Genomic DNA, 27,974 nt, shown 5'->3' on the forward strand with positions numbered 1-27,974 from the left:
ATGCGATAAAAGAGAATATCGTTCAGCAGGCTTTACTTTCTCAAAGAAGGGAGATAACGCTTGTGAGCCCAAGCAGTTGTCCAGGCGGCTAGTTCCGGTCGTGTCACGTGATCATTAGTTGCCCTGACACGCGGGAACGATAACAGAATGGAAGCGAGCAGACGACACAGGTTGCTGCAGGATGCTGCTGGGTCTACACTTAGACAAGGCGGTAGACTGGAAGGAACAGCTAACGGTAGGTGTTTTGTCAATAAGAAAACAATCTGCTTGTTGGAATTGCGTGTTGTTGTTGATGTAAACAACAGGTTGAGGGATGGCCTTGAGCGATCGCTACACTGTCGAGCCCTCCACCATATCGATTGCCTCTGTGCTACTACTACCCGGCACTCGGCAGATGTTCTCGTCTTTCCCAAGTGTGTCCTGTTCGATTTATGTTGTTTTGATCGGAAAACTTCATGTGGCATACAATTTTACCTCCACATTTTGGTTTCATTGGAGTGGTATGCCGGACGGGTTGACAAACTAAAAACATTTCGAATCAGTTAAATATGCAATGCGCATTCCTTTGCATGACATACCGGGTGGACTGTAATGTTGATAAGGTATTTTTCTGTAAACATGATTTATTTGTGACATATTTAAAAATATTTTTTGTTTCTTGTTCATAGCTAAATGGCTAATAAGATTAAGTTGTAGTGGCTTGCATTATTTGATAAACATCAAACATGTGTGGACCAGCGGAACATCCTGTAACATACTGTATTCAGGACAACAGACACTTTTATGGTCAATCTGTTGCATGGAGTCACAATTTTAAGTTTGTAGAGGCAGACTAACCAGGTAGACCATCTCTTGCTCATGGTCTTTTTGACTGCTTTTATTCTGTTTTTGTCTTCCCATTGTCTTGTTAGCTGGATAAATTACCCACTGTCCCCAGTAGTAACCCTGAATTCCTAAACTATAAACATGAGATATTTGTCCGTTTATGCAACTTATGAAATACTTCAACTCATAAAGAACTGATAAAGAAAATCTTCAAGTTTATTTTTGTAGTATTCGAATAGTCGAACTTGTTTATTCCTGTGTTTGCAAACAAAAGTAAAGATATGATCGTTAAAGCATATAACTTAAAATAAACACCGAAATTATTGTGCCAAGAACATGTACTTTGTACATAATTTGTAACAAACAGATTATTTATGTTTATTTAAGGATGCATACCAAATATTGTTGCTCCTGATGTTGGTGTGTGTGTGGGCGGGGGCGATGAATGGGTACATGGGTGGAAGGATGTTGTATTTGCATGTGTAAACTAACTGCACAGATATTTATCAACAATTTATACAACAAATATTTGTAAAAATGTAATAATAACAAAATGGGCATTAACATCTTGGGAACTAACTGATTCCTCTGTGATGTCTCATAAAAATCGAACTTTGGAAATGAGGAATCTCTTTCTTTGCCTTTTCGCAGTCGTCTCTCCGCTGCTTTGCTCTCATCCTTCGTGGAAACAGAATTTCAGCTCAGCCTGTTGCAAAGGAAGCGAAAGCCGAGACATAATCTTGTATACTTATCCAGGGCTCAGGTTGATTGGCTGGCTGGTCTTGAATAAGCAACCCCAGATGTTGCTTTAATCTCAGGAAGCCTGTTTCACCTCAACATGCGGACAGATCACTATATTTTATAGGTTTTCTTATATTGTAGTTTTTCCTTCATATTTTTTCGTGAACATGTAGATAGATCGCTTCTTTGAAGGTCTTGTTTGATGGTAGTTCTTTTTGTTATTTAAAAGAATTTTTTTCGTCTTTATTGTTAAATGGTTAAGCATTTCTCTTTGAACTCTTTACCTCGTTGGGCAATGTCGAAATCCTTAAGTGGCTTGAACTTTTCAACTCTCTCTATCTGGCTGGCTGGCTGGCTGTCTGTCTGTCTGTGATTGATTTAAGGCGTCTAGCTACATAAGCGAGGTATGTTTTAAAAAAACATTGAACCTGGAAAGTTAAAATGAAGGATTCTTTCTTCACAACAGTTTGGGTGTACTCAATAATGTGTCAAAAAACCCATCTAATCGCTAAATAAAATCTGTGCACTCTCTTGGGAAGAATGCTTGAAGTAGTGATGCTCACTTAGATAAAGAAAAAGGAAGTGTGATGGACAGTTTCATGTAAAAAGTAAATGATAAATACATGCGGAATCGTTTCCGTTCAAAATTTCGCTCAACAGCGAAATGCAAGACATTATTAACACACTGACTGACAGTGTTTATGGAATGGAGACTAGGGTTGACAAGACCAAAGTCATGGTTAACATCAGCGGCGACAACAAAGCAGAGACCTACATAAATATATCACATCTTGATGAGGTGCACAGCTTCAAATACTTGCGAGCCACCCTCTCCAAAGAAGGAAGCTGCCCTTTGCACGACCACATCGGGACTGCATCAGACTCGAGAGGGATTTCTTGAAAAGAGTAACCATGTAGTTTCTTGTTTGGAAATTCAAATAAATTGTCTGTGACACTAGACCCGTTACTTTTCAGACTGATGTCCGCCTTTAGCCCAGTAACACCATCGGATATGAGAGGTGGACTTCTTGCTGACTTTGGGAAAAAAAACGACTTAAGACACTGGAGGTGCCTGAAAAATTTCTTTTGTCTGTCTACTAAAATCAACGAATATGTGGGAATTGTCTCCATCTTTGTGGGCCATCGGGAATCCCTCATGGCACCGTCGAATCCTCCCAATCTGGATTGGTTTTTCCTTGTGACACTCCATGTAAGACCGTCCTTCCGGAATGAGATTTACACCAAGGCGGTCTTACACGAAATGATTAGCTAGCACACAGAATGAACTAGCAGTACCATGCTGGGTCTGTACTTATGAAGCAAGAGTAAGTCACTTCCCTAGGGAAAGATGGTGAACTCAAGGAAAATCGTCTTGTTTCCAAAGTTTCAAAGCAATGTCAGACCCTGTGGGCGCTTCTTCGTGTTTCTTTACCGTAGAGCACACTTGCCACCGGTTTATAACTTAGGATCCAGGGTAAAACCACAACTACTGGATCTGGGTACTGCTTTAAAATTCTGGAAACAAGGCGCTAGACCTTGAGTTTAACCAGTTTGGTTAAGGGTCTTCGATACAGTCCCATAGTTTCCTGTCATAAAAATATTATTGGAGATGCCCGTCACGCCTTTCAAGAATAATAATTACAATTGATATGTCCTGGATTTATGGCGATATTAATTTTCACATGATCTCATACGGTACAATATTTATCTTTCTTCGCTTCAGTGCCAGTTATACAGCATGAAGCTAAGTTTAAAAACTGATAACATCAGCCCAGGCAATACAATATTTTTCATTTGCTCTCTCTCTCTTTCTCTTTTCCGTCGCCCGGTCGTGCCTTCCCAATTTCCCTGGTCTGAGCCCAAGCGACTGTTTAGTTCGCCCAAACCTGATACCCTGAACAGCAACCTCATTAATGAATGTGTTATCAGGGGTTGTTTGGAAGGGGTTAGTGGGTGGGAACGCAGCAGTTGTCCATCGGAGGCAAAATAGCCAGGTCTGGCCCTCGTTCACTTAATAATTCTTTAATGCCGCCATATTTTATTCACAGGAATTCAAACCTAAGCGATGGCAAACCCAGACGAACTACACAGCCGTTGGCATTTGAAATAATTAATACGCGTAACACGATTTAATTTCGACCAGGATAATATGTCTGTATTCCAGGGTGTTTCCGAACACACCGCCAAACATTAAAGCAACAGCCTGCTCATTAGTCTCATTGCAGATGGCTGCGGCATGGAGTCTGTGGATGAAAGGTCATCGTGCAAACAAACACCAGGACCGACAAAGTTCAGGCTGCAAGCGAGGCTTGATGATCAGATCGACGACTTAGCTAGCTTGTCAGACTACCACAGCTGCTGACCTTTTCATTTGCATTATTGGAATGGCAGACTGGCTTATCTGGATTTGTCATTGATGATCCAACATAGATAACAGGACTAATCCTAATTTCCGCGGTTAATAGCTATCAGCGTTGACACATACATCAAACAGTCAGCAGGCCTTTGCAGAGTTTAAGGTATTTATATATATAATTTAATAGTGTGTCATTTGTTCGTTGAACTTTCCTGGACAACAGGTAATATTTCGGCAAGACCACCATTTTAGTATTTAAAAAAAAATCGAATAAGCAGGACATAAGCTATTTTGTGGCAAAGGACACTTTATCTGATAAGAGGTTTTGTTCTTTCTAAAGCATTTGTGTGGTCAGCTTAGGTTTGGTAAGCAGAACTGGTGTGGACCAATCAATAAAGCCCGCTCCCCCGAATGCGCACAAGGGCAAATAATTCGGCCGACAAAGGGAGACAAAAACTGGTTGAGGATAAAAGAATTTTCCATTACGCTCGCCTGCGCTCTTTGGAAATTCTTCCAGTTAGCAGCTTGGTCCAAGTTTCCCTTTTCATAAGTATGGCCTTATAAGCTGCTTTGTTGTCTTTTGTGTTGTCCAGAGTGACACGTGCTCACCTGTACCTGACGTCAGCATTGTGTTCAAAGACAATAAACGTGTTTCTTCTCTGTCTTAATACAGGTTTCGGCAGGTGCGATTTATTGATTTTGAAAAGGAGGTGGAGAAGTAAGATGTAGACATACTGACGAACTTGTCGGATGTGTGAAATAAGCAGTTTTTAGCATCCTGACCGTGTAAAGATTTGTTAGCAGGTCTGTAGCAATATCAGTGCTGATTCGGAACCATTCTGATCTTGTATAATAGCAGACCCAATGGTCATCATTAACACAGATCGACTGGGTTTTTTTCTCTCGTTAATAATTGTCCTCGTCCGCCTGTCAGCGTCTGTATGATTGTATGAATGAGTGTGAGTTACATGTCTGCGTGTCTGTCTCTTAGAAGGGTATACTCATATTATACACCAGACAGGTTATCATGTAACAAGAGACTACAATTTTCCTAATTGGATAAAACTTTAAATAAAAATTTTGACAAATGAGAATGGATATGTTGAATAAAATATTGGGATTGGTAGTGTCTTTTTCTCTCACCCTTTATCTCTCTTGTTCAGCTGTACTGTTTCTCTCTCTCACACACACACACACGTATCAGCATGACATGACTAGTTGGAAAGACCATAATGTTCTGTGGAGCTTGCATGAAATAAAAAAATGTAAGAATGAGTAATGTTCGGCCCACCTGGCGTTTTCGCTGAGCATGAAAAGGTTTCATGTCAATGATTTTGTTTATTGTCGAAGAGTTTGCATGTGAACACAACCTGTTGGGATATCAAGTTATTTCACTCAACAAACAGTGAAAGGAATTTGAGATGTGGTTGTTGGGAGGGGAGAGAGAGAAGGGGGGAGCAGCTATCTGTGTCCAGAATTTTTAGTTTGGTGTTAGTGTAAAAAGGAACTTTCTTATCGTATCTGCAGAATTGCTGTCATCCTGTACTTTGTCTTTCGTGTTTTTCTGTCTTCGGGTGTTGACATAGGCTCGTGCAAAGTGTCTTGCGGAACAGAGGAAGAGGAAGTTGTTTGGCCCCTGACATCATCGCCAGACTGCAAGCCCTGTTCATCCTCACTTCTGCTGCTTGCATCAGTCTATCTCGGTGCTGGAGCTGAGCTGTGTGCAGTAGCTGTTGTTGCTGGCAAGAAGCATTCATTTTGTCCAACAGACTTCGGGAATATAGCAATACAAACAGCACCAAGCTTATTGGTTGCCTGGTAACCACGGGCTTTACTGACATCACAGTGATTAGAATCCCACTGCAGCAGCTTTAGTTATTCCACTGGCGGTAAATTTGCTGCCTCGTGCGGTGGTCGAGGTCGTTTCCGAAATGGCGACTGCATCAGACGTCAGGGCCAGCGAAAGCGACTTTTTCGAGAATACATCTGACTAGTGAACTGCGGGGCTCTCCATCTATTCCGTGGCCATTGCTGTTAGAGTCTAGGCAAGTGTTACATGTCTGTCAAACGGATAATTGAGAGAGAGAGAAAGAAAAAAAGAAGAATGAGGGAGAGTGCACGTGGGCGTTAGAAAAAACGTTGGTGTTTGGCGACACCTTACCCGATAAATAATAATCACTTTTAAAGCTGCTATATAATTAAACTGTTTAGTGTTTGCCCCTTTAATCAACTTAGAAAAACAGTGTTTTCTACTGTTGAGCTGAATGGGGGGATGTGCACGTGCGTGTAAGTGTGTACGCACGCACCGCAGGCTATATTTATATATATTCTGTAGCTAATAATTTTTTTATTTGTTTCGCTTGTACAATATCTTTTACAAACATAATTATCACTGGTACTTGTTTATATTTTTTTATTCTGAACTGTCCCTACTGGCTTTTCTTTGTTTATTGGCAGCTTTGTTACAAACAGCGGTCTAAATTCTAAAAAGTTGGACTAATTGTGCTCACAGCTCAGATTGCGATTAGTCAAGCATGCTCTAACCATAATGTCTCAGGTCACCGTCTGGGTTACAGTGTCAGAGAGGTCTGCCATCCGGGCATCATGGTCGACCTGTGGCGTGTCACAGTGCAGGTGTGATGTTACTAGTGCCGCCAAAAGCTCGTTAGGCGAGAGACCGGAAGTCTCGGCTTGCCGTGATAGCGTGGTTGTACAAGACTCTTGACTGTCCTATCTCTTGTCTGGTCCTTGGTTTGAAAACGAAGCTGTGTCGGCTTTAATTGGAGGGTCTGTTTGCCGTAACTATGCTTCAAGCTACACTGCAAATGAGTCTTATCAAGAAGAATGAGGACAGGTTTCATTTGTTGACGAAACGACAAACGGTTTGTGGACACGCGAGTGCGTGCGGGAGAGACAGAAAGAGGAAAATGTGTCACAATGTAGGGGCGTTTGATATTTCTGCATTTTTTAAATATTTGAGACATCTCTTTATGGCCTATTTTCGAACCGAGCCATCTCGTGACCTTTGACACAAGCCAGCGTCCAAGCAAGGTCCAACATGGAGCCCGACAGTGTCGGCCCTGTAGAAACATATACTGCACAAACTCCGGGCTGTCAACAGGTAACCGAGGGTCTTATGTCATTTCCTTGAAATCATCTACATACACCCGGATCGATTACGACCTGCTTAAGAGACTTTTTTTTATCTTTCTTGGCCAGGCCAAATCCTTGAGGGCCTGATGTAGAAATCAAGGCGAGTTCATTAATTAAGGAATAGTTCTCGGCGCAGCTCGGCGTTACCACAATGGTGTCTCCTACTGCCTCGTTTACCCCATTCCCTTAAATGGGCAATGAGATATTATGCGAACTCAAGCCTTTTCTGAAACGGAGACGTTAGAAGGAAGGAAGGAAAACGCAAGTGATTATCTTAAAAGAAAAACCCCGCTGTTGTTATAAGACCAAGAAACGAGGGGATGACCTGGCGTGCGTGGCGAAGGTCGAGACGAGCCGCTGTCTCAGAGCACGAGAGGCGGATATAGATTAACGATTATCTCACCGCCGATTGTCGAGGGCCGCGCGGCAGGACGAGCCTCTGGCTGGCATATCGTCAACAAATGACCTTTTAACTCTGTCTGTCAAGATGCTGGCTTAGTCGCTGAGTGCTGGCAGTCAAAGATTTTTATCCAGCACTTAAGTAATCTGCAGACTAGGATGAGGAGTTGAGCTTTAATGGCTATTATTTAAATATGGAACGGGTATCTTTGGACTGATGAGCAATTTTCTTCCTAAAACTGAGGCTCAGATACCATTGGTTCTTTTTAGCCAAAAACTTCATGTGTAAGATGTGTTTTCCTCCGACAACTTCTCCACGTGAGCTACCTTGAAAAAATAATGAACTGTGTCAGCTGAGACTGTGGGTGAGACAAACGTTTACAGTAGCCGAGGAAAAATTTCAAGAGACGATAATTTATCATATTTGTTGTAACAGATGTTGTATAATATTACAGTTCTGATTAAAGCGAAACGTCTGTCCATGCTCAAGAATGCTTTAGCTTTCCTCTGATCCACAGACGCCCGACAGAATACAGCACAAAAAGGGAAGGGGAAGAACACACCACTGAGGTCAAGGCTCACCGTTGTTCTTTGGTGACGTCAGAGACTATTTCTGGCCACAAGGTCAGATGTCATCTATTTCTTGATGCTAGCTTTACTTGCACACCTCTAGCCTCTACAAACGGTCTTTTTTCGGTGCACAAGACTTGGAGAGAAATATTTAATCCGGTCTAATCGGCTTCTTGGCCTGTAAGCTACTTCCGGTTTTAACAGTAATCAGACTGCAGCTCAGGTCTTTTCTGCGTAATTGGTTTTGGAGATGTATAAGCATAATATTCTCGGATTAAGAAGGGTCAGGGGTCAGAGATCGTGAAAGCGTAGCTTAGAACTAGAAGACAATTCATCGTTTAGTGAGCGATGCAATAAGCGAACGGGAATAGTTATCGCAATTCTTTCCCTTCCGGAAACAACGGGCTTGTAGATTTATTTTCAACCGACGAGCGAAGAAGTTTTACAAAATGCGACTCTTTAATAAAGACAACCAGAAATAATTTTCTGCAGGTTTAAAAATCGACATATTGCCCATAGGTTGCGGTGGGAATGGGAAAGGACATAAAGCGAAAGAAAATGGGACAAACAGGAATTGTGATCGATGTTGATGGTGAAATTGAGTTGTGTGCTGTGCAACAAGTACTACTCCTGATTATTTTTAAGAATTGGATATCATTAAAGGTTTTAGTGGAATTACTAATTAGCTCGTACTTAGGAATCATTATTTTTTTATATAATGCAATCGAGAACCGATACTTGGAGAAAGGTTAATTAGTTCTAAGCGCAAACAGAATTTTTTTCTCCGTATACTCCAGTTTCTCTATCCTGTGAGTATGTTGTACATTGTGTTGAATCTTCGTGTATGTAAAAGCGCACTGAGCCAGGTTTCGGGGATACAGTGCTGTGTAAATATTAACTGTTGTGTTGATGTTACATGGACAGATTCACGTTTGACACGACAGACAGGACACTGAAAGAATGTTGTCCAAACAGGAAGCTTGTGATATTGAGTCTTCAGCCCGCCAAGAACCTACCTCTACCTCAACCAGCAACAGAACACCCAACACAGATTACCGAAAGACTAGAAGCATCATCACGAACTACCAAGACACAAGCAGGCTCAACACAGACTACAAAGGACAAGTAGAATCAACACCGTCTGCCAAGAAATACGTTGAGCCAACGGTGACTGTCCACACACAAGCCGAATCAACAGACTGCCAATGAGCAAAGAGAACCAACATAGGCTGCTACATTGCTTATACAACAGATTTAGGACATTCTGGCAACTTCCTCACAAAAGTCTGCTCCTACCCTCCCCAGACAGCCAAGAAAACCAGCGCAAACATCCATCACTGGCTTAAAGCAAAATAACAGGGCTAAAAATGGTATGTTCGGAACATAAAGTGTTTTATTACAATATTGCGAAACAATTTTCTTCACGGAATAAAGGCATTTTATGAATGGTGAGAGATGATGTCATGTGTGTGATGTTCTTTGATGACATATGGTTGTCGGAAAGTCTTTCAGTTCCAAGAAAATTTATGATAATTCATGTTTTCGAGTATTCCTCGCGCATGCAAGAACGACGCCTAGGGAACGCGCAAAGAATAAATGGAAAGGATATTTATTTTTTGGGAAAAGCATACTTTTTTTTATCAAGAATAAATGTCTGGAAAACATTAGCCAGCTAAAAACTGATTTAAAAGTTAGGTAATTACGAACTGGATGTATTATTTTCTATCATTATTTCTGTGTATTATTTCAAGCTTATAAAACTGCCATTTCTGTACTTATCTTTTATTGTCACATTGGTTTTCCATGATTCTTGCCACCAACCAGTCTTACTGCGCTGTGGCATCTCATACAAAGCGGAAGTGCTAATAAGAGCCAATCAGAGCGCACAACACATTTCTCAATACACTCATGCAAGAGTGAAGGTGGATACAATTGTTCTGGATATAAATATGCAATCTAAGAGGTTTTTTTGGCGCCCATGGGAATTGTGGCCACTACCAAACTGGAGACCGCCCCTGGAGCGATGTCTGCCTTTGTCTGTGGCCAGAGAGGAAGTGGACCGACAGGACGGGACGGCCCTTGAATCGTGAGAACTGGCAGTCCTGTGGCCCGCCATGTATCGAACAGCGGCCGTCTGCACGCGGGTTGAGATCACTGGCGCCGATGTAATCCGGGTCACTCACCCTCCCCTCCACTCCCGAGGGCAGCGCCCACACCTTCCTCAAAAGTTCACCTCCATCTTGCTCTGTATCCTCCCCCAAGGTTTAGCTGCTGCAAGAAATATTGAGGTTTGAACGATCTCTCTTCTCACTCCTGCTCTATTCCTCCCCCCTCTCTCTCACACACACACCATCCATAAATACAAACACATACAATAACACTCTCTCTTTCTCTCTCTCACACTGCTGTTTCCGCTGTACTACCCCAGTGATAGTTGGCTGTGACAAGACATTCCTTCATCAAACTGTTTTCTCGTGTTAGATGCGCCTTCCTGCGGCGCCATGCATTCGTCACGCAGTGGAAGTCAGCCATGCACGTCACGTGATGTAACATTATTATCTTGGTTACATAAAGATAATAAAAGTGATACTCTGTAGTACATAGGTCCCCGAGGTGCAATTAATGAAACTTTATTCGGGGATTTTTCGCTGAAAACAACGAGGACCTCATGTAGGTATTGTCAAAGTGGATGAGGGTAGTTGAGTTTGCGAGAAGAAGCTTTGAAGAGGGAACATATAGCTGAGTAGTCAGAGTACCCCGTCCCAAGTTTGATTGATTGATTGATTGATTGATTGATTGATTGATTGATTGATTGATTGATTTTTACCTCTTTGTCAGGTACAACAGCTACAACACGGTGGGATCAAAGTCATCATAAACGGCGAGTAACAGACCTGCTCACCTCCCTCAGAAGCAGGTTGTAGCCTAAAACTGAGCAAAGTACAAAATCAGGATTTATCTTCTCCCTCATCTCTTCGTCTCGTTAAGCTTCTGTGATGGTCTCAGTTTCACCGATGGTCTGAAGAACACAGTCCAATACAATCTCTCTTTCTCCTTTCTGTTTTAATGCTTCCCAACAGGTAACATTTTTTCTTAATTATTTGTTATGTAAATTTTCGCTTGGTTTTATTTTTACTTCTCTTGTGATGGATCGGTGGTTTGCACAATAATGTTCAGATTTCCCCCTTTTTGTCCCCCCCCCCTCTTACTTGTTGCCCTTCCCACTGTTGTCTCACTCACCTCCACCCATCTCTCCCTACAGTCAGCCTCAACAACACTCTCCTTCAGTGGCTCTTTCTCTCTCTTTCGCTGCCTAAAAGAAGACTTGCTTAAAGCGAATATGATAATGTATGAAAATATATTCAGGTCACAGTCATATCACATCTTTTTGTAATCGAGACTGCGTGAAGCTTGTGGACGAGGCTGTGACAGGAGGGTAGGAAAGATGCTTGCTTGAACAGTACTCTTTCTTTCTTTTCTCTCTTTTCTCTCTTTTTCTCTATGTTTCTCATTTTTTCTCTCTTTTTCTCATTTTTTCCCTCTCTTTCATTCTGCGTGATGCGGTGGCGCAAGGGTTAGTTCCTGTCCCCAGTACAGTGATGATTGGCATCCGTGGGTTCAAATCTCGTCTCGGATACTTTGTTCTTTCTCAGCATGTGACATCTGTTTACAGTGATATAACCTTAGTTGCTGACTTGGCGTAAAACACCTATTCCCACTCACCCACCCTCTTTCTTTTCTCTTTCATTAAGCGTGTGTTGAGTAAATGTAATCACATGAAAGGAGAAGGAAAGAAAAAGAGTTAGTTGTCTCATGCCATGAGGGGAACTGTGCGTGTCCCCTTACATTACCCACTAAAGGCTAGGGGTAGATGTCCGTCTCTCATTTTCGTAATAGTGGTATTATACAAGTGATTGCTTTCTGTTGGTTGGGGGTCCCATTGGTTCCAACAGCTAGCAGCAGAAAGCACGCTCCAGTTTCAATCTGCGGAACTGTACATGTACTTGGGTGCATGTTGTATGGGGGAGGGTGTGAAGGGTAGTGAGCTGACTGGGTAGTGTGTGTATGTTCCAGTCCGACCTTTCAATTCTTGACCCATCTTTTGGTCAACTCATTGGTTATTACGAAGTTTTAAGCACAGGGGATGTTTCTCAATTTTATACTGGAAACCCCAGTACAGAAGGTCAAAGTTCGAGGTTCTGCACATCCAGCAATAACGGCTACCTAATTTATTGTCAAGTAATTGAAAAGGAGGCGAATGGACGGGTTAGGCCTGTTTCTTGCTTGCAGTGTTCTATAGGAAACGATTCATCTTGACTGATACAAGCTGATTAGCGACGATTGAACAACCACCGCCATTCAGGTTGGTCTTTGCTCTGCTTTATAGCCAGGGCTCCAGGGGAAAATGCCACATCAGCATTCTTATGTGGTCCGGTCACTGCTTTATAACTAAGGGATCAAATGCTTGCCTTGGTTTATCCGGGTTACCTCAGGACACCGACTTGTTCTCACTTCTTGACTGTAGCCCTCGCGGTGAGCTGCTCCCCCCACTTGTCGGCTTCGTGTGCTGGATGGCTGGCGGGCCGCCAAACAGCACCTGCTGGTGTTTGAGCCTCGTCACCTCGTTCCTAGACAGCTGGGCACGCCTGGCCTTGGTTTCCCGTCACTCTCTTCTGCACCCGGAAGGCTATCGATCCCAGGGAAAAACGCCCCCTCCCCCACCTTATCGCCAGGCCGCTGTTTGCAAAACAGTCGGGTGCAACCGTTACTTCAGGCCCCCTTCATCTAAACGTTATCGACCAGCTGCCAATGAGCAGAGCAGCAACAGACAATCTCAATTTCAAGCTTGCCTGGGTTGTTGTTTTTTTTTGGGGGGGAGGGGGGCTATGGGGGGTCCCACTTTCCCCCCTCATTATTATTTTCAAATCGTGCTGGTGTGATTAGGATTGTCGGAAATGTGTGTGGCTCAGATACTAGTGCTGATTGTGTTTTGGGAAAAAGTTTGTAGAAAGAACATTAACTGGATTATTGACCAGCAAAGAATAAAGCCGGTTAACAGTGGTGGGAGCGGTGCAAGGCAGCTGGCCGGGACCCAGGTTTCGTTAGTATCCCCCTGGCAGGGACGCAGCTGTGTTAAAAGGGTCAGTAAATCCTGTTTTAGCAATGCAGCTGTATTGAACTCTTTCAGAAAGTCCTGCCTGTTAGATGCAGCTGGGTTAAAAGGGTCAGTAAATCCTGTTTTAGAAATGCAGCTGTATTGAACAATTTCGTAAACTCCTGCCTGGTAGATGCAGCTGGGTTAAAAGGATGAGTAAAGCTCGGTGGGAGACGCTGATATGTCGAAAGGGTTATTACAATCCACTCTGGATAATGCAACTGTGTACAAAGGGTTCTGAAAGTCTTGTGGTGAAATGAAATTTGTGATGAAATGGTTTCGTGTAGTCGTTGTCGGGGTCTGTAAGCACAGCAAGCCGCCATTTTCCGACTCTAGCCTCTCAGCTGCAGTTCTCATGTATGTAAACTAGAAACATTACGGTCACGCTTTGCCAGTCCAGCGAATACCTAAGCGGCTTCTGTGCACCCCGTATGCATGTAAAACGAGACCTCTTATCTTCCGAGCGAGTTCTGCGCTCGACGCAGGAAGTATCGCTAGGGGGCAGCACGTTACCGCAGGCTGTTACATCATATCGCAGGCTGTAACGCCATATCGTGACGCGATAGTAGTGCAATGCTCTTGCTCCAATGTGTTGATACTGCTTTCGTCTCAGGAACAACGAGAAAGTCTGCGAGAATAGAAGGATATCTCAAGAGTGGGGACAGGGAGTACAGTTGGCAAGTCATGGCGGCGCGCAGGAGGGAGGACTATGGTTAGGTTGCCAGGGGCGATGAACGTGTACGGAGTAGGATGAAGATGGTACCCAGGGGAGGGGGAGATGTGGATGGGATTGATCTTGGTGGTAAAATCTTTCGTTTGTGGCCCTTGCCACTGGACAATCACAATACCCGGCCTTAACATCACATCTCGGAAAATATCCACATCAATCTGGACGGGGGGAAAGTCTCAGGCCTGGTCATCGGGAGGAGGGGTTTCTTAGCTAAGGTACTCAGGATTTATTTCCCATCATTACTTTTCCCTTTCTCTCCATCAAAATCACCTCAAGGAAGCAACAATTTCCTGGTTAAAAAAAAAACATCCAAACGGGTGTAGAAGTCACGTTCTTACACATGACTGAGCGGGATTTGAGGTGGCGACTATGGGAAGCTGTGATGTCACACACGTAACAGTCGACTATGAGGTGTAATACCTAGCTCATGGCCTGCAATCCGCTTGACATCCGACACCACACGCAGTCTTTGCTTGCGAGCCGCTGTAACCGGCAGCCTCGATCCAGTCCATCACGACCTTTTTTCTGATCGATGCACATCGTGAAGACTCCGCGAGCCTAAGGAGACCACAGTGTGTACATACACCGGACAGGGGCCGGTCACATGGAAGAGCCACACCGTCAGTTCCGCAGACGATCCCATAGTCTTGCCTGAGCGAGTGCCGGTCTGAGCCCCTGATTCAGACGAATTGGCGGTTTATCATCGATCTTGTTTGTCCTTTGGTGACGTTTTGTGGATTCAGTTAATGTTAGCATGAGGAGTTCGCATGGTCATACTCATACAAAACTCTGATTTTTTTTCAGGGGGAAAAAAAGGACTGATCACATTTATTGTTGTAGCTAACTGATGACCAGAGGGTGATGATGGAATTAATACGATGACAGTGTCCCGCGGCGAGGAATATGAGCAAAGCATTGCTTCCACTTGGATTCTCGTCAGTTCTTGTGGGCTGATAATGGACGATGTGGTTGGGTGTCTGTTAATAGAATCCATGAACGAATTTTATGGAGGTGAACTTCATGTTGAACTCTGCAACGAGAGATGAACCTCAAATTTCTTTGTTAAAAGTGAATGTTGAAAGGGACTGGTGGCTGACCGGCCGTGGAGTCACGTGGAAGACCTCTTGCAGTCCGCTGTCAGGGAGGAGACCAGAACGCCGGTCCGTGAAAAGCCAGCATTCCTAATAAAATGTGACACAGACAAGAAGCTGGCTTTATCATATTTGTGAGACAAATGGCCGCCAGCTGGGTAATGGGAATGTCACCACTTCAAGCGTTTTCGGAGGAAGGAGCAGCGCCACCTAACGGGCTCTCGTGTTTTTAAAAGTACTGATCTGATTTGATTGATTGGAGGCGCGTGACTTGCAGCCCAAAATATACGAATCACCGACATTCAGACACCAGTGGGTGTGGCTCAGACACTATCCCGAGTGCTTAAGACAAGAGATGGAACGATTCGTAGCAAGCCCATGATTTTTGAAATACAGTGTACGAAATGGTTATACTAATGCTGTTAACCCTTGCTATCCAACAAGATGAGGAAGGGAGTTTTTCTTCTTTTTTTTGGTGGGGGGGGGGTAGAGAGAAATAGAGAGAGGATGCGTGAGATAGAACCGAACAGTCTACAGGTCAAGAACACCCTATATGTTGTCAGCTGCCATGGATAATAAAGTTCAACACCCATGACACATACAAAATAAAATAAAATCATTTAAAGGAGTAGGCAGCATTATCACAACCAGTCAAGGAAAAGTGTCCGTACGGACAGTCATCGTCTTTCTTCCTATGGAAAGCCCCAACCTAAACGAGAGAGAGAGGAAAAGAGCATAATGGTAGCAATAAATAAAAATGCAAAATGTCTCCGCCCAGTCCCCCGCAAGGAACATGGCAAGGAAGTGGAGCAGTATATTGAACATTACGCCGATCCCACAGTAAACAGCAACGGTCACAAAGACCAGCCATAATCAGTGCTCTGTGCTCCAGTCCTCACCCGGGGCACCCCCACACTTTTCGAAAACACGCCACTCGGCAAAGCAAATCACAAACCATAACCCAGCGGTTCTCAACCTTTTACATGTGGCGACCCCCCTGACGAACACCGGTACGTCCGCGACCCCCCTTAGCCAGCTAGGTCGGTGGAAGAGGTGGGGAGCCTTAGCTAACCTCGAACGCCGCGTCGAGGAAATCAACAACGGAAGAACAAAGTTCGTATCTGCAAGAAGTATAACTGTTAATGAAATTTTACTAAAGCAAATTCTGCGGTGCCAATAAATATTATTTTATTGGACACTCACTTTGATTAATGAGAAGGTTGAGCCTGCTTGCTGTTGCATAGAGAAGCGAACCTGTGTGCGATGTTCGTACCCACTGCTATTCGCAGCTCAGCCTCTGCGTCCACACGATTTCTGTATTTCGACTTCAGTGCTGCCAATGCTGAAAATCCTTGCTCACACATATACGAAGTTGAAAATGGCAGAAGAACTTTCATTGCTTTCTCAGAAAGGAGAGGATATTCACCGTTGATGCTAATCCAGAATGTTGGCACTGGTGTTGTTTGGAAGACCATTTTCAGGGATTGGTCACTCGAAAGGTCGATGAGCTGCTCTTCTTCTTGCGTGGACAACCCGCTTGTGCTAGGATCAGCCAGAAATGGATTACGAATCCACTCGTATTTAGTCACATCAATTTCAGCGAAGTAATGCTGAAACCTTTCTTGCAGTCCGTTTAGATGGGCAATAATTACATTCTTCACCTGATCAAGATTCAAGTTGTCAGCCTTGCACTTACACAAGCACGGAAACATATCAAAAATATTTTCTTGGCGTATCTTTTGCGTCCACAACGAAATTTTTCGGACGAAAGCATTCATCTTGTCAGTTGTTTGTAATATGGTGGTGTCCTTCCCTTGTAGAGAAGTATTCACAACGTTCAGCTTCTCAAATATGTCCGATAAATATGTCATTAGCAGCAGCCATCGGTTGTTCTTCAGCCCCCACCCCGCACTGTCTGGTCATGGCCTTCTGTCAGGGACCTAGAGTACTGGACTGAGCACGTGCGAGGGCGAAAGGGTGTGAATGATGGACGTTTCCTGAATGCCTGCCTTTTAGATGTTAAAAAAAAAAGAGAGAGGTGACTGGAGAGGGAGAGGGGAGTCGGCGATGAGAGAATGGGGGAGAGAGAGGTCAAAAGGCGAGAGGAGGGAGATTGGAGGCTTAATTGTTGAGAGGGGGATTGTGTTTTGAGTTTTGGAAGTGAGAAGTCACTGCATGCCGAAACAGTGTACTTGAATAGGGAGAAGAGATTTGGAGTTTGATCGCCCTCACCACTCGGTTACACAATCTAAGCTAATTTCACTAATACCGGTATCAGAAACTTTTAAAAAAAGGACCACCTTCGCGACCCCCTTGTAGGCACGTCGCGACCCCCCAGGGGGTCGCGCCCCACAGGTTGAGAACCGCTGCCATAACCCCAGTCTCAATCGCAAGTTTGACACCGCGGTGACGACCGCACATATACATGGAAGGAGGAGGAGGACCCAGCAATATCGAGAGCACGCAAGCAGGCACGTGACACCGCTCCCAACATGTCCCACTGAGAAGACACCAAGCACAGTCCACCATCCCCAAACATTGCAGTGTAGAAGACCCCAGCAGTGTCCCACCCAACTACACACTTTCCCAAATCGTGTTCTTCACACAAAGCCGAGGCTGGCACGGGGCGAACTGCTGTTAGTTCCTTGTACTTTCTTGCCCTCCTCCGTGCATGCTTTTTTTATATTATTATTAGCAGTCGCCAGATCCTGCGGGTATATATAGAACTCAGCCTTCTATCGTATGAAGCCAGCGAGACTTGATAAAGCAATTATTGTGAAGATCGTGACTACCGTCCATCGGTTCACATCTCGCCTCTGCCCCGCTCAATCTCTCTGTCCGATTAATCCTGTATCAAGTCTGTAGGTACATCAACTTTCATAAATATGCACTATTGTTGTCATTACTACTTGTATAGTCCACTGTATATTGTCGTTTTCTTCGTGCTTATGCATGTTATTATTGTATTATTTTGTTCTTACTTCCTCTGTCTACAAATTTTAAAAAGTCAAGAAAAGGATTAGAGCTCAATTCAAAATATAGCCTTCTTAGCACGAGTGACAAGAAAGATAAAACCCTCGTTCTTGTTATGTAATAAGCGGGTAGACATCAGCGAAGAACCTGAGCAGTGAACCCGAGTACTTAGGTTATCGTGCGACACAGTGCTCAAGTCAACAAGGCCACTCCATTGCTCTGCGCGTGCACGTATCAAACAGTACAGCTCATCGGGTATCGTCTTGCTGTCACATCATTGACACAGCCTTCGCCATCTTTATCGGTGCATGGTCACGCTTCTGTCTGCCCTAAGTAGAGTTGTGTGCTTAGATTCATTGATTATGTCATCCCTTACGAACTGCGAAGACGAGGCGGACAACACTCATCGTCCTAGTTCAGCTGCAGCACGCGCTACATCCTTTTTGCTACCCAATGTCCCCCACGAGCGTTCCCCAGCATCGCGGTGACACAATCATTTTATCAATTCGACGCTGCGGGAGGAACTGGAAAAAAAACCAAAAACAAAATAATGATAAAGCAAAAGGCTTCGTCGTCAACACTACCCCTCGCTGTTTGATGTTCAGCGCGCCGAGCGACGCAGTGGTGTTGGGTTTCGACAACAGGACTGGCGAGAGAAAAGGTCTCGAGAACTCGGAGGGTAGACTGCGTATTTGAACCTCGGAGGGTAGACTGCGTATTTGAACCTCGGAGGGTAGACTGCGTATTTGAACCTCGCATTCTGGACTGGATGGGTTAGCCATCAGGGTCAGCTACCAACGGGCTCAGAAGTTGGTGCTGACGAAGTAAGTTGGAGTTAGGTCAGAAGTGGGGAACCTTTATTTCCTCCAATGGCCATTTGGATATTTTATTCATTCGCAGGCAATTCAAAATTATAGACTGAAAAGTATATTTGGTCAAGGGTTAGTTTCACCTCAGTTTGATAACACTGCTGCAACATGTACACTCGCAACCTGTGTGGCACTGACTGTTCTCTGAGTCACCACAATGCAGGCCGCGGTCAGCCGACCGGAAGCATACTTGTCTATCCCGTAATGAACGTTTCTTGCTTGTCCCTAAAAAATTTACCTTGTTATCATAATGATGCACGTAATATAAATTTATTGCTATGAAAACAGCTCCTTGATTTACTGAGTTCCTGAGGCCGAGCCAGGCCAAATGATTTCGCATCTGAGTAACTGAACTGGGGCAGAATATTTATATTCATGAGTGTGAATTTCAGAAGCACTGATCCTAAATCGAATTGGAATGTCTTGTAAATGTTTATTATTAATAAAGGTTCAAGCGAAATATCAAATTTAAAAATTCTATGCATAGGAAATCTGTCACTGCTAGAGAGAGAGAAAAAAAATGACAAATCATTATTGACGAGGGTAACAGAATAAGCAAAAATTCTTCTTCTTTACATCTAGCCCTCGATCTAAAGAAAGGAAACCGAAAAAAACCTTTACTACAATCAAAGACATTAATCAAAGAAGATCGACGCAGAGTTCTTTTATTATTATTATTTTTGTCACACTGACTTCAAACCTCGAGTGTGATTAATGTGATTATCTTCTGGTCTATCTTTTATTTCTCTTGTGGTTTTCTGTCAAGAGATTTCGGCTTCCTTGAATGTCAGAATGAAGATGGTCGAAACTGTAGAGGATGTTGCTGTTGATCGCAGCAAAGATCATAGGCAGGGTGGACCGTTAGACTGGTACCTGAATTAAATGGCCCTCAGCATGTCATGAGCTTTTGGCACCTGTACCCGAATACATTAATAACTTTCCAGTCAGTGTCACAGGTGGATCGTGTCACCCGTGGTGTAAATTGGATTTCTGTACAGGAGCTAGAGTTCCTTAACGCCTGACGACATTTGTATGTCGAGGGTAACACGAGGGTAGCGTGGGTCACGTTTTTAACTGCACTGTGTCACAGGAGAACATGCAAACGTTTTTCTCCCTCCATGTCGCTCAGCTTGTGTGAGAGCAGACCTGACGGGGTGTGGGGTGGGGGGCAGGAGGTCTGGTGTACCCGTGCCCGTCACTGAGAAGGGGCCTGGCCTCGGTCAGTAGATTTTTTTCCTCCTTCTTTTCCTTTTAAAGAAATGTTGACTTAACATTCCTCACCCTGGGGATTTTTTCTGTGGAGCGCAGTACTGCAAGTTTTCCCCCTTTAATATCATTTTTCCTCATTTACTAGGCCCTCACGTGTAAACAAGTCTATGTTCAAGTAGTGATGTAATTATAGTGCAGTTGTTCTAATGTTTGCAGTTTATATTGCGTTACTGACTGAAATGTAGATAGTGACTATTGAATTGTAAGCATATTATTATATGATGGGAAAATAATTTACGATTACAATGACAATGAGCCCGGAAAGGTCGTCTGCCCCTGGGTCCGTGCTGGCTCTCGGTGGTCCTGTGTGTGATCACAAAAAAACAAACAACCCTTGTCTCCTTGACTTCTTCCATGTCGGCCTCTGTGTGAGAGATGCCGGTCGCAACAATAATTTGCCTAATGCAACATTGATATAACTGTTCTTGCCAAATAGTTTAATTTGTTCGTGCACGGCTGGAATTTTGTACAAGTGCTTCTCGTTGATGCAACAATTTATCATTAAATCTTCCTTCTGAAATGTGTTTGATATTTTATAATAGCATATAACTCATTCAAACAGTAACACGATTTAAGCATGTTTGTACATTTATTGAATGGTTCGCACCCTAAACATGTTTTCAATACATCCAATGTGGAAGAGGTTCCATAACTCATCTCGAGCATGTACTTAAATCGGGTCTCTGTGGAGGAGTCACATTGAGATGAAGTTGAAGCAGCGATGCTTCAACGTTGGATGGGGGTGAGAAGAGTCGTGAGTTCACTTGTGTCAAAGTTGATGGCTTATCTGCTGCCATCTTTGGTTAGATTCCATGCACAGCCAGGACAGAACTCGGTGGTTGTCGTCTACTGCTGATGAGATTGTCAGTCATTCGTCACTTGACTGGTACCTGCCATTGTGGGGGAGCACATGGACATGGTAGCTGTCAACGCCCGCCTCACACATTTGTTTTGAGATTGACAGGCTTTCCTGCGCGTGGTCATACCCGGGCTGTGGTCCTGGGTAATTTCTACCCTCGCTGGTCACCTCGGCCCGATCATTCGTCACGCTTTGTTCAATAACACCTCTGCTTCGCGGATCCGAGAGCTCGGCGAGGACAAATGACTTCTTTCACATGCACCTCTGCCGATAAATAAGTTACTGAATGTAGTCGTGTCGATCTTTGCCAGCTGTGGCTTTGCACTAAATGAGTCTCATTACAGTGGGGGCTCTTCTAATACAGCGGGTGTGTTTTCCCGCTGAGAAATCGTTTTTCTCGGTTGTGTTCGCGGAGTACTTTTAGCTGGCTGTGCTTACATGTTTACATACTTTATTCTCAACTTCTCTCTGCCGCGCTGCATTGGCTGCTGGCTGACTTTAAAAACTGAACCACAACGAATTTTTAAAGATAGGTAGATGAGACTCGTTAAAAAAAACCCAGCTAAAACGGAAATAGAATTCTCAAATGTAAAAAAAAAATATATATATAAAATTTCAACAACAGAAAGGAATTCTGAAATGATGGACTCTGAGGAATCTGTGTTCAAGTTTACACACGTGCAAGTTTGTGGCAAGGAGGAGGGTGTCTGCTTTCTTCCCGCATAGGTAATCCGGATATTTCTGAACTTATCCTTTGAACTTATCTTTGCCTTGTTTCTTGTCGTTTCTTTTCGATTTGACATGATGTTGTCTGGTAAGCTTAAGAGGTCCACCGGCTGTTAGGTGCAGACTGGGTGCTGAGTCATTTTTCCATCTGTAGGACAGCGTGCTTCTTGCATGAAGTATTGATCAGAGCGAGTTTTTAATAACAGTTTAATCTTGCTGTCGGAACATTTGACACGCACAGCAGGTACTACCACACCCGCCGTTTCATATCTGATTGCTTGATGATAGGTGGACGGAATGCATTGAGAGACTGCAGTAATGTCGCCATGTGTCCGTCATGCACGTGGGCGCACGCGCGAGATGGAGATCGCTTCACAAAGTGACCGATACAGACCGAAGAGAAAAACTTGCTCTGATCGTCAGAGAGAGGCTGTTGATTTAATGTTAGACGAAATCATATCAAAACTTTTCAGGTACAGGAAAAGGGTGTCATAAAGGTAATATTAATAACTGAGTTGTATAGAGCATCTACCCGCGTGTAGGCGAGCTCCACCCCGGTGCACACGAACGACTCCAAACAAACCGACAGTCAACGATACACGAAACATAATCGTCAGCAGATGGATGACATTGTGACAGACATAAACCAAGTGCGGGGGACGAAGATGAATAACTGATAAAGTGAAAAAGATTTATTAAAGGGGTGGGTTATGAACCCGGACTTGCAAGCTTCAAGTAGACTCAGCTGGAAGAGAAATGGTACATTCAAGTAGAAATAGTGCAGTGTCCATGGTACAGCGCGTGGGAAAGAGAACTAACCCTTTCCTGTGTGGAGGTGAAGATATTCTCCACAGCACACCCCTCCCACCTCGGTTACTTAGACCAGAGAAGGAGGAAAACCTGTCAAAAGTGGGAAGCATGACACGTTCAGTGTAGATAGCAAAAACTAGTCCTCAAAGTCTGTTTCGTGCGATAAGGCAGATAGTGTGATTGGTAACTTTCTGTGCCTCTCTATGGGTGGCATTCGGCAGTCGGGTATGCATGTATGCAACAGTGCTCCACGGCTGCACAGATCCGCGAGTATCACGTACAGGTGATAACGTGGTTGCTACGTTACGTGACACTCACGGCCACGTGAGGACAAACAAGAAAGAAGGTTAGTGTTACGGTTGACAGTGGGGGGCCATCGTCAGGATGTTTGTGGTTGGGATACCCTTAAATGTTGGTGGCCCAAGTAGTCCTAATAAACACCTGAAGTTAACATATAGACCGGCGTCATCAGATGATATATCTTCCTGTTTCACCTGTCAGTTACCTGCTAACAGCTTTTTTTTTTTAATTTCTCTCCCTTTGCGTAGTGCGTGCATGCTCCAGAGAAAGAGCGGCTGAAACACCGAGTGAGTGGATTCAGCCAGCCAGTCCATCGTGGCTGAGTAGACAGTCGATCATGGATGAGCGATCTAGTTGTGATGCGTGTTCCAGTAAATAAATATTCAAATGAGTGAGCGCACGAGTGATCGACTCACTGAGCGATGGTTGATCGAGGGAATGGATGAGCGACTGGACGAGAGACCGGACAGGACAAAACTTGATGTAGCACTCGGTAACACAGTTGATGCCGAGTGCATTGGACACTCGCCTGGCGCGCGTTTCACCTGCCTTCCATTTGGCTTTTCCTCTCAGAAAGTCGATTCGTGTCACGCGGAACCTGCTGGTGTGATTGAGCATTCTATATCATGGCTCGTGGACAAACAGACTCCGACCCTGATTGGTGATTTGGTTTTTCAATAGCAGCATCAGCAATGCAATTAAAACGGTCGTCAGGTCTTTTGTCAGCCGGACGCTAGAAGGACAATCACAACAGCTTGCCTGGAAGATAAGAGCGGAGAATGTTTCACAGGCGGTCGATGTGCCTGCACCTTCACCAATCCAGTCACACACATCAAATATACAAAAACACTACACTCTGATCTTCTCTGCTGTATCCGGAATATATATTGTGTTATCTGTACTCGCACACAGCAGGAAAAACAAATTGTGAGTCTGCATGAAGACTAAATACAGAAAATGTTTTACATTTAAAGTAGTGGCTAACCCTTAGATGGTGATTGTGACGCCTGTTGTCAGCATGATGATGATGATGATGATGATGGATGATTAATGATGGATGATGATGATCTTGTTGCAGTGCGGATGGTTGCAGTGAGGGCGGCCCATGTCTTTAGTGCCTTGCCTCCTGTACATCTGCGCTAACGTGGTGTTCATGGTGCTGGTGTGGCTCTACAACCGTCGGCCCCAGCGCCCGACGACCACGCGGCACGGCCCTACCCCCGGTCACCTGGCCAACGGCTTCAGCACCTCCGTCAGCAGCAGCAGTAGCCGCTGGTCGTCTAGCCGACAAAGCAGCTTTATGTCCATCCTTGGCCTGGGCGACTACCAGAACTTCTGCGCTTTTGAGGACCACTTCTCCTCCTTTGGGGAAGTGGCCGAGGCTTGCAAGAGGGCAGGACTGAGCCGCTGCCAGCTGATCCTGGGGGTCGACTTCAGCGCCAGCAACGAGTGGCAGGGCCGCAAGACCTTCAGCGGCAACTGCCTGCACCGCGTGATCCCTGGCAAGATTTTGAATCCCTACCAGAAGGTCATCTCCATCATTGGTCGCACCTTGGAATCGTTTGACAACGACAACTTCATCCCAGCCTTCGGCTTTGGTGACAAGACCACAGGCGGTGATGCGGCTTTTTCTTTCACGACGCATCCCAGCGGTTGCCATGGTTTCGCCGAGGTGCTGGCACGCTACGAGCGGCTGGTGCCGCGCCTGACGCTAGGGGGCCCTACTAGCTTCGCCCCAGTCATCCGACAAGCCATCGAGATCGTCAAGGCCCGCGCCTGCTACCACATTCTCATCATCATCGCCGACGGCCAGGTCAACGAGTACGGGCCCACGGTGGACGCCATCATCGAGGCCTCCTTCTATCCGCTTAGCATTGTCGTCGTCGGCGTGGGTGATGGACCCTGGGACGCAATGGAAAAGTTCGACGACCGCATTCCCGAGCGGCAGTTCGACAACTTCCAGTTCGTGAACTACCATAAGGTGACAGCAAAGCGGCGCAACCCGGACGCTTGCTTGGCCTTGCACGTGATGATGGAAATACCAGACCAGTACAAGACCATCCGGGCACTTGGTTACCTGGACAATGAGGCAGAGCCGGAACAAGACATTAGAAAACTGTCGACAAAAGCGACTTTAAAAGTTCCATAGGAATAGTACGACAGAAAACAATTTTTTACAAGCTTTATTTTTTACTCGTACAGGCTTTTATCTTAATACCTACCCTTCCCCTTACCCAACCATCTCCCAAAACGTTTTAATTTATTTTGCAAGACTTCCGCAATCAGCATTCCCGTGTGTTCTGTGTTTACAAAGGAGTGTTTTGTTGGGGTTTTTTAAATTTGTTTTGTGTGGTGATAGGAGGAGGTGTTCAAGTTTACATGTCTTTGCGAGTTATCATTATCATCCATCCCAGAACTGGAGTCCCGCGGGGTTAACGATCGCGCTTCCTGCAAAATCGTTGGCCTGTGTGTTCCATGTAGCACATTCCCAGGAGTTTTCTCACATGCCTGGAATCGTCTTTCCGTTTCAGCAGAGACACTTCTCGCTCCCCTACTGCAGGATAGGGAGTATGAGGGACTTTACAGTCTGTGCTTGGTACAGTCTTTACACCTGATGCTGCTGCTGCGCCAAATCCTGTTCAGCCTGGTCCATTGCTGCCCTCGCTATTGAGTGTATACTGCTCTGAACCAAGCTAGAATAATTATATTTGCGTAGAAGCCGGATGTCATTTGGGAAGTTCCTTGTTCAAATGACATAAGGTGTGACGTCAAAATAAGGTGACGACAAAAAGATGACGACAAACGGAGGACGTAAAAGAAATTGGAAGAGGGCAGACGACAGCGTGTCAGAGAAGGAGCACGGACGTTGTTGAGCACGGTTGCTATCGTCAGTCCGAAATCCCACCATTCGGCTACATTTCACATAATGAAAAAAAAAAAAAAAGAAAGGCGATGGCTGTTTCCTTCAAAGCAGTTGTATATAAAAATCGAGGCTGGTAAGAATGTGGTCGAGATAATGACTCCCCCTGGGCACTTGAGGAGTCTCCATTGATTTAACTCATTTACATCGCAGTATACGAGAAAATTGAAGAAACGGGGTGTAGTCTACAGAAAAGATGGAGCCAAGCCTGACGAGATGGGGGGTCAGTACCTCGGCCCAGGGCTGTGGAGCGGGTCCCGGCATTGGCAGAAATTTTTTTTCCCTTATAAACAAATGTCTGGAGTGGGGGGGGGAATACCAAATCATTACACACGGAGAAATAAAATTTTACGTTTGTACTATATTATTCGCAGGCCTAGTGTAGTAGCGAGGTGGTTAGAGGGGCTGGGAAGAGAGATTGAGGTCACTAGTCGGGGTTATCATGTTTGTGACACGCTGGATGTGCTTGGTGTCGGAAGGTCGCTGGACATCGATGATAAACGATTACAATTAATGATTAATGCAAGGAGCCGTGCTGGTTTTCGGCGGCCATGGAAAAGGCTACCGTGGTGGCCTTGCAGATTGGGAATGACTATCAGCTTTGGCTTTTACCGACAGACCGGCCATCTTGTCAAACCGTTACACCTGTAGTAATGATCCTTCATCTGGAACAGCCAGAACCTCGTTGCTTCTGTTATTCGATCCACCAACGTACAAAACCAGAGTGAGGAACCAGGTGCAGGAAATGGTGATGTGAACAAAAAAAAGTTTTTAAGCTGTTGACCCTTTGAACAATTTTTAACTGTAAACATAAAATTTGTTCTAATTTGGACAATTCTCCATCATTAGCTCTGCATTTTCGTTAGTTTCTTTCCGCATTCTTCTTTAGCAGTAAGTTATAGATCAACTGCAGCTTTGAGGTACACAACAATAACGAATAACCACCATTTCATGATCTGTGAGAAATGTTCTGTCTAGAGATAGTCTTCCTGCTAAATACCCGTTATTGATTTGCTGCTGTACAGAGACTAACTTGGTTGCTGGACGTTAACATGTCCTGTCTGTGATGAATGACCAACTTATCCACCCTGCCCCAAAATTTTCATGCAGTAAACTGCAAATTTTTTTTTTAATTTCATCTATGCAGATGTAATGACAGTGGTCATTTGTAACCTACTGAACAAGTCAGATTACTGGAAGAAAAAAGTTTGTAATACCGTTTGTAATCTTCAAAAGATACTACACATGCTTTAAGAAAGGTTGATATACTTATCTTGAAATCACCTGTGAAAAGTTACACATTCTTTGATCTTCAGTATGTCCAGCCTGTACTTTTTAAATGGTCTGCATACATAAAATGTCTTACAATAACTCCTGTGAATACTTATACAAAACAGTGCTACAGTTGCCAAATTTCTGTTTAGCAATTATTTTCAAATATTTGTTACTGATTTGGTCAGTGCCACAAAGCTTTGTGAGGTATATTACTATTGATATCTACTGTGATGATGCAAAGCTGCTGCTGCATCTGTCCTCAGCTTCACATCCATAATAATTTATCATTTTGTGCATAACCTTCAAACATTTTTCTGTGACAATATTACATGAGCATTAGTTATTGTTGAATACTTTGTATCAGGAATTTTGTATACATGTATTGCTTTGCAACAGTTGGGAAAAACCTACCAACACTGATTACACTAAATGAGCTGCATTTCATAATCTGTAATAGCTTTTTCTGTAGACAGCTATGCATTTGCATTTTGATGCAACAGTATGGATTGTCAGCACTTCACGCCTTACTTTTGTTTTTGAGTTAGCTGTGAAGGGCAGAACTCAATACCCTTTGGGTAGTTGTCACTATTTAAAGTGCTGTATAATGAAGACTGTAAGTACTCCATCCATGCATAATTTATAATTGAAATTATTGGTGATAACTTAGTACGATTTATGTACTTCAAAAATGGTTGCCATTTTTATGAGTTCTTAAATGAATCAAACAGCAGATGCTGAATATAAACCTGCTGACAATATACTGTAAGCAAGAAACATTTATGAGAATCCATTTATCCTGAGAATGGGAGGACACCACGTGATTGTACTCCAGCAATTATCACCTGAGGCTGGGATGACAGCAGTAAGTTTAATTACTTATACTAGCACAGGGGTGGGCAATTAATTTTCCCAAGGGGCCAGATGAGAAACTGGAATGGTTCTAGAGGGCCGGA

At 44.2% G+C, this 27,974-nt stretch overlaps 1 protein-coding gene across 6 annotated transcripts; it reads left to right on the forward strand.

Moving 5' to 3' along the window:
- Positions 1-91: 91 nt before the first annotated feature.
- LOC112561166 (E3 ubiquitin-protein ligase RGLG4-like) lies at positions 92-27,908 on the forward strand. 6 transcript variants are annotated; one of them, XM_025233472.1, is made up of 3 exons: positions 93-235; positions 7,993-8,098; positions 23,905-27,908. In XM_025233472.1, the coding sequence occupies exon 3, from the start codon at positions 23,932-23,934 to the stop codon at positions 24,973-24,975; it is 1,044 nt and encodes a 347-aa protein (XP_025089257.1). In that variant the 5' UTR covers positions 93-235; positions 7,993-8,098; positions 23,905-23,931; the 3' UTR covers positions 24,976-27,908. The 6 variants fall into 6 exon arrangements, with proteins under 6 accessions (XP_025089253.1, XP_025089257.1, XP_025089254.1 ...); XM_025233468.1 differs by lacking the exon at positions 7,993-8,098 and having other exon boundaries at positions 92-235; XM_025233469.1 differs by lacking the exons at positions 93-235; positions 7,993-8,098 and adding an exon at positions 5,603-5,967.
- Positions 27,909-27,974: the final 66 nt, after the last annotated feature.

Source organism: Pomacea canaliculata, linkage group LG4 (genome assembly GCF_003073045.1).
Source record: "Pomacea canaliculata isolate SZHN2017 linkage group LG4, ASM307304v1, whole genome shotgun sequence".
NCBI classification, from domain to species: domain Eukaryota; kingdom Metazoa; phylum Mollusca; class Gastropoda; order Architaenioglossa; family Ampullariidae; genus Pomacea; species Pomacea canaliculata.

Excerpts from the sequence above, each read along its gene's own strand:
- LOC112561166 (XM_025233468.1), top strand. The coding sequence starts at position 23,932 with ATGTCTTTAGTGCCTTGCCTCCTGTACATCTGCGCTAACGTGGTGTTC.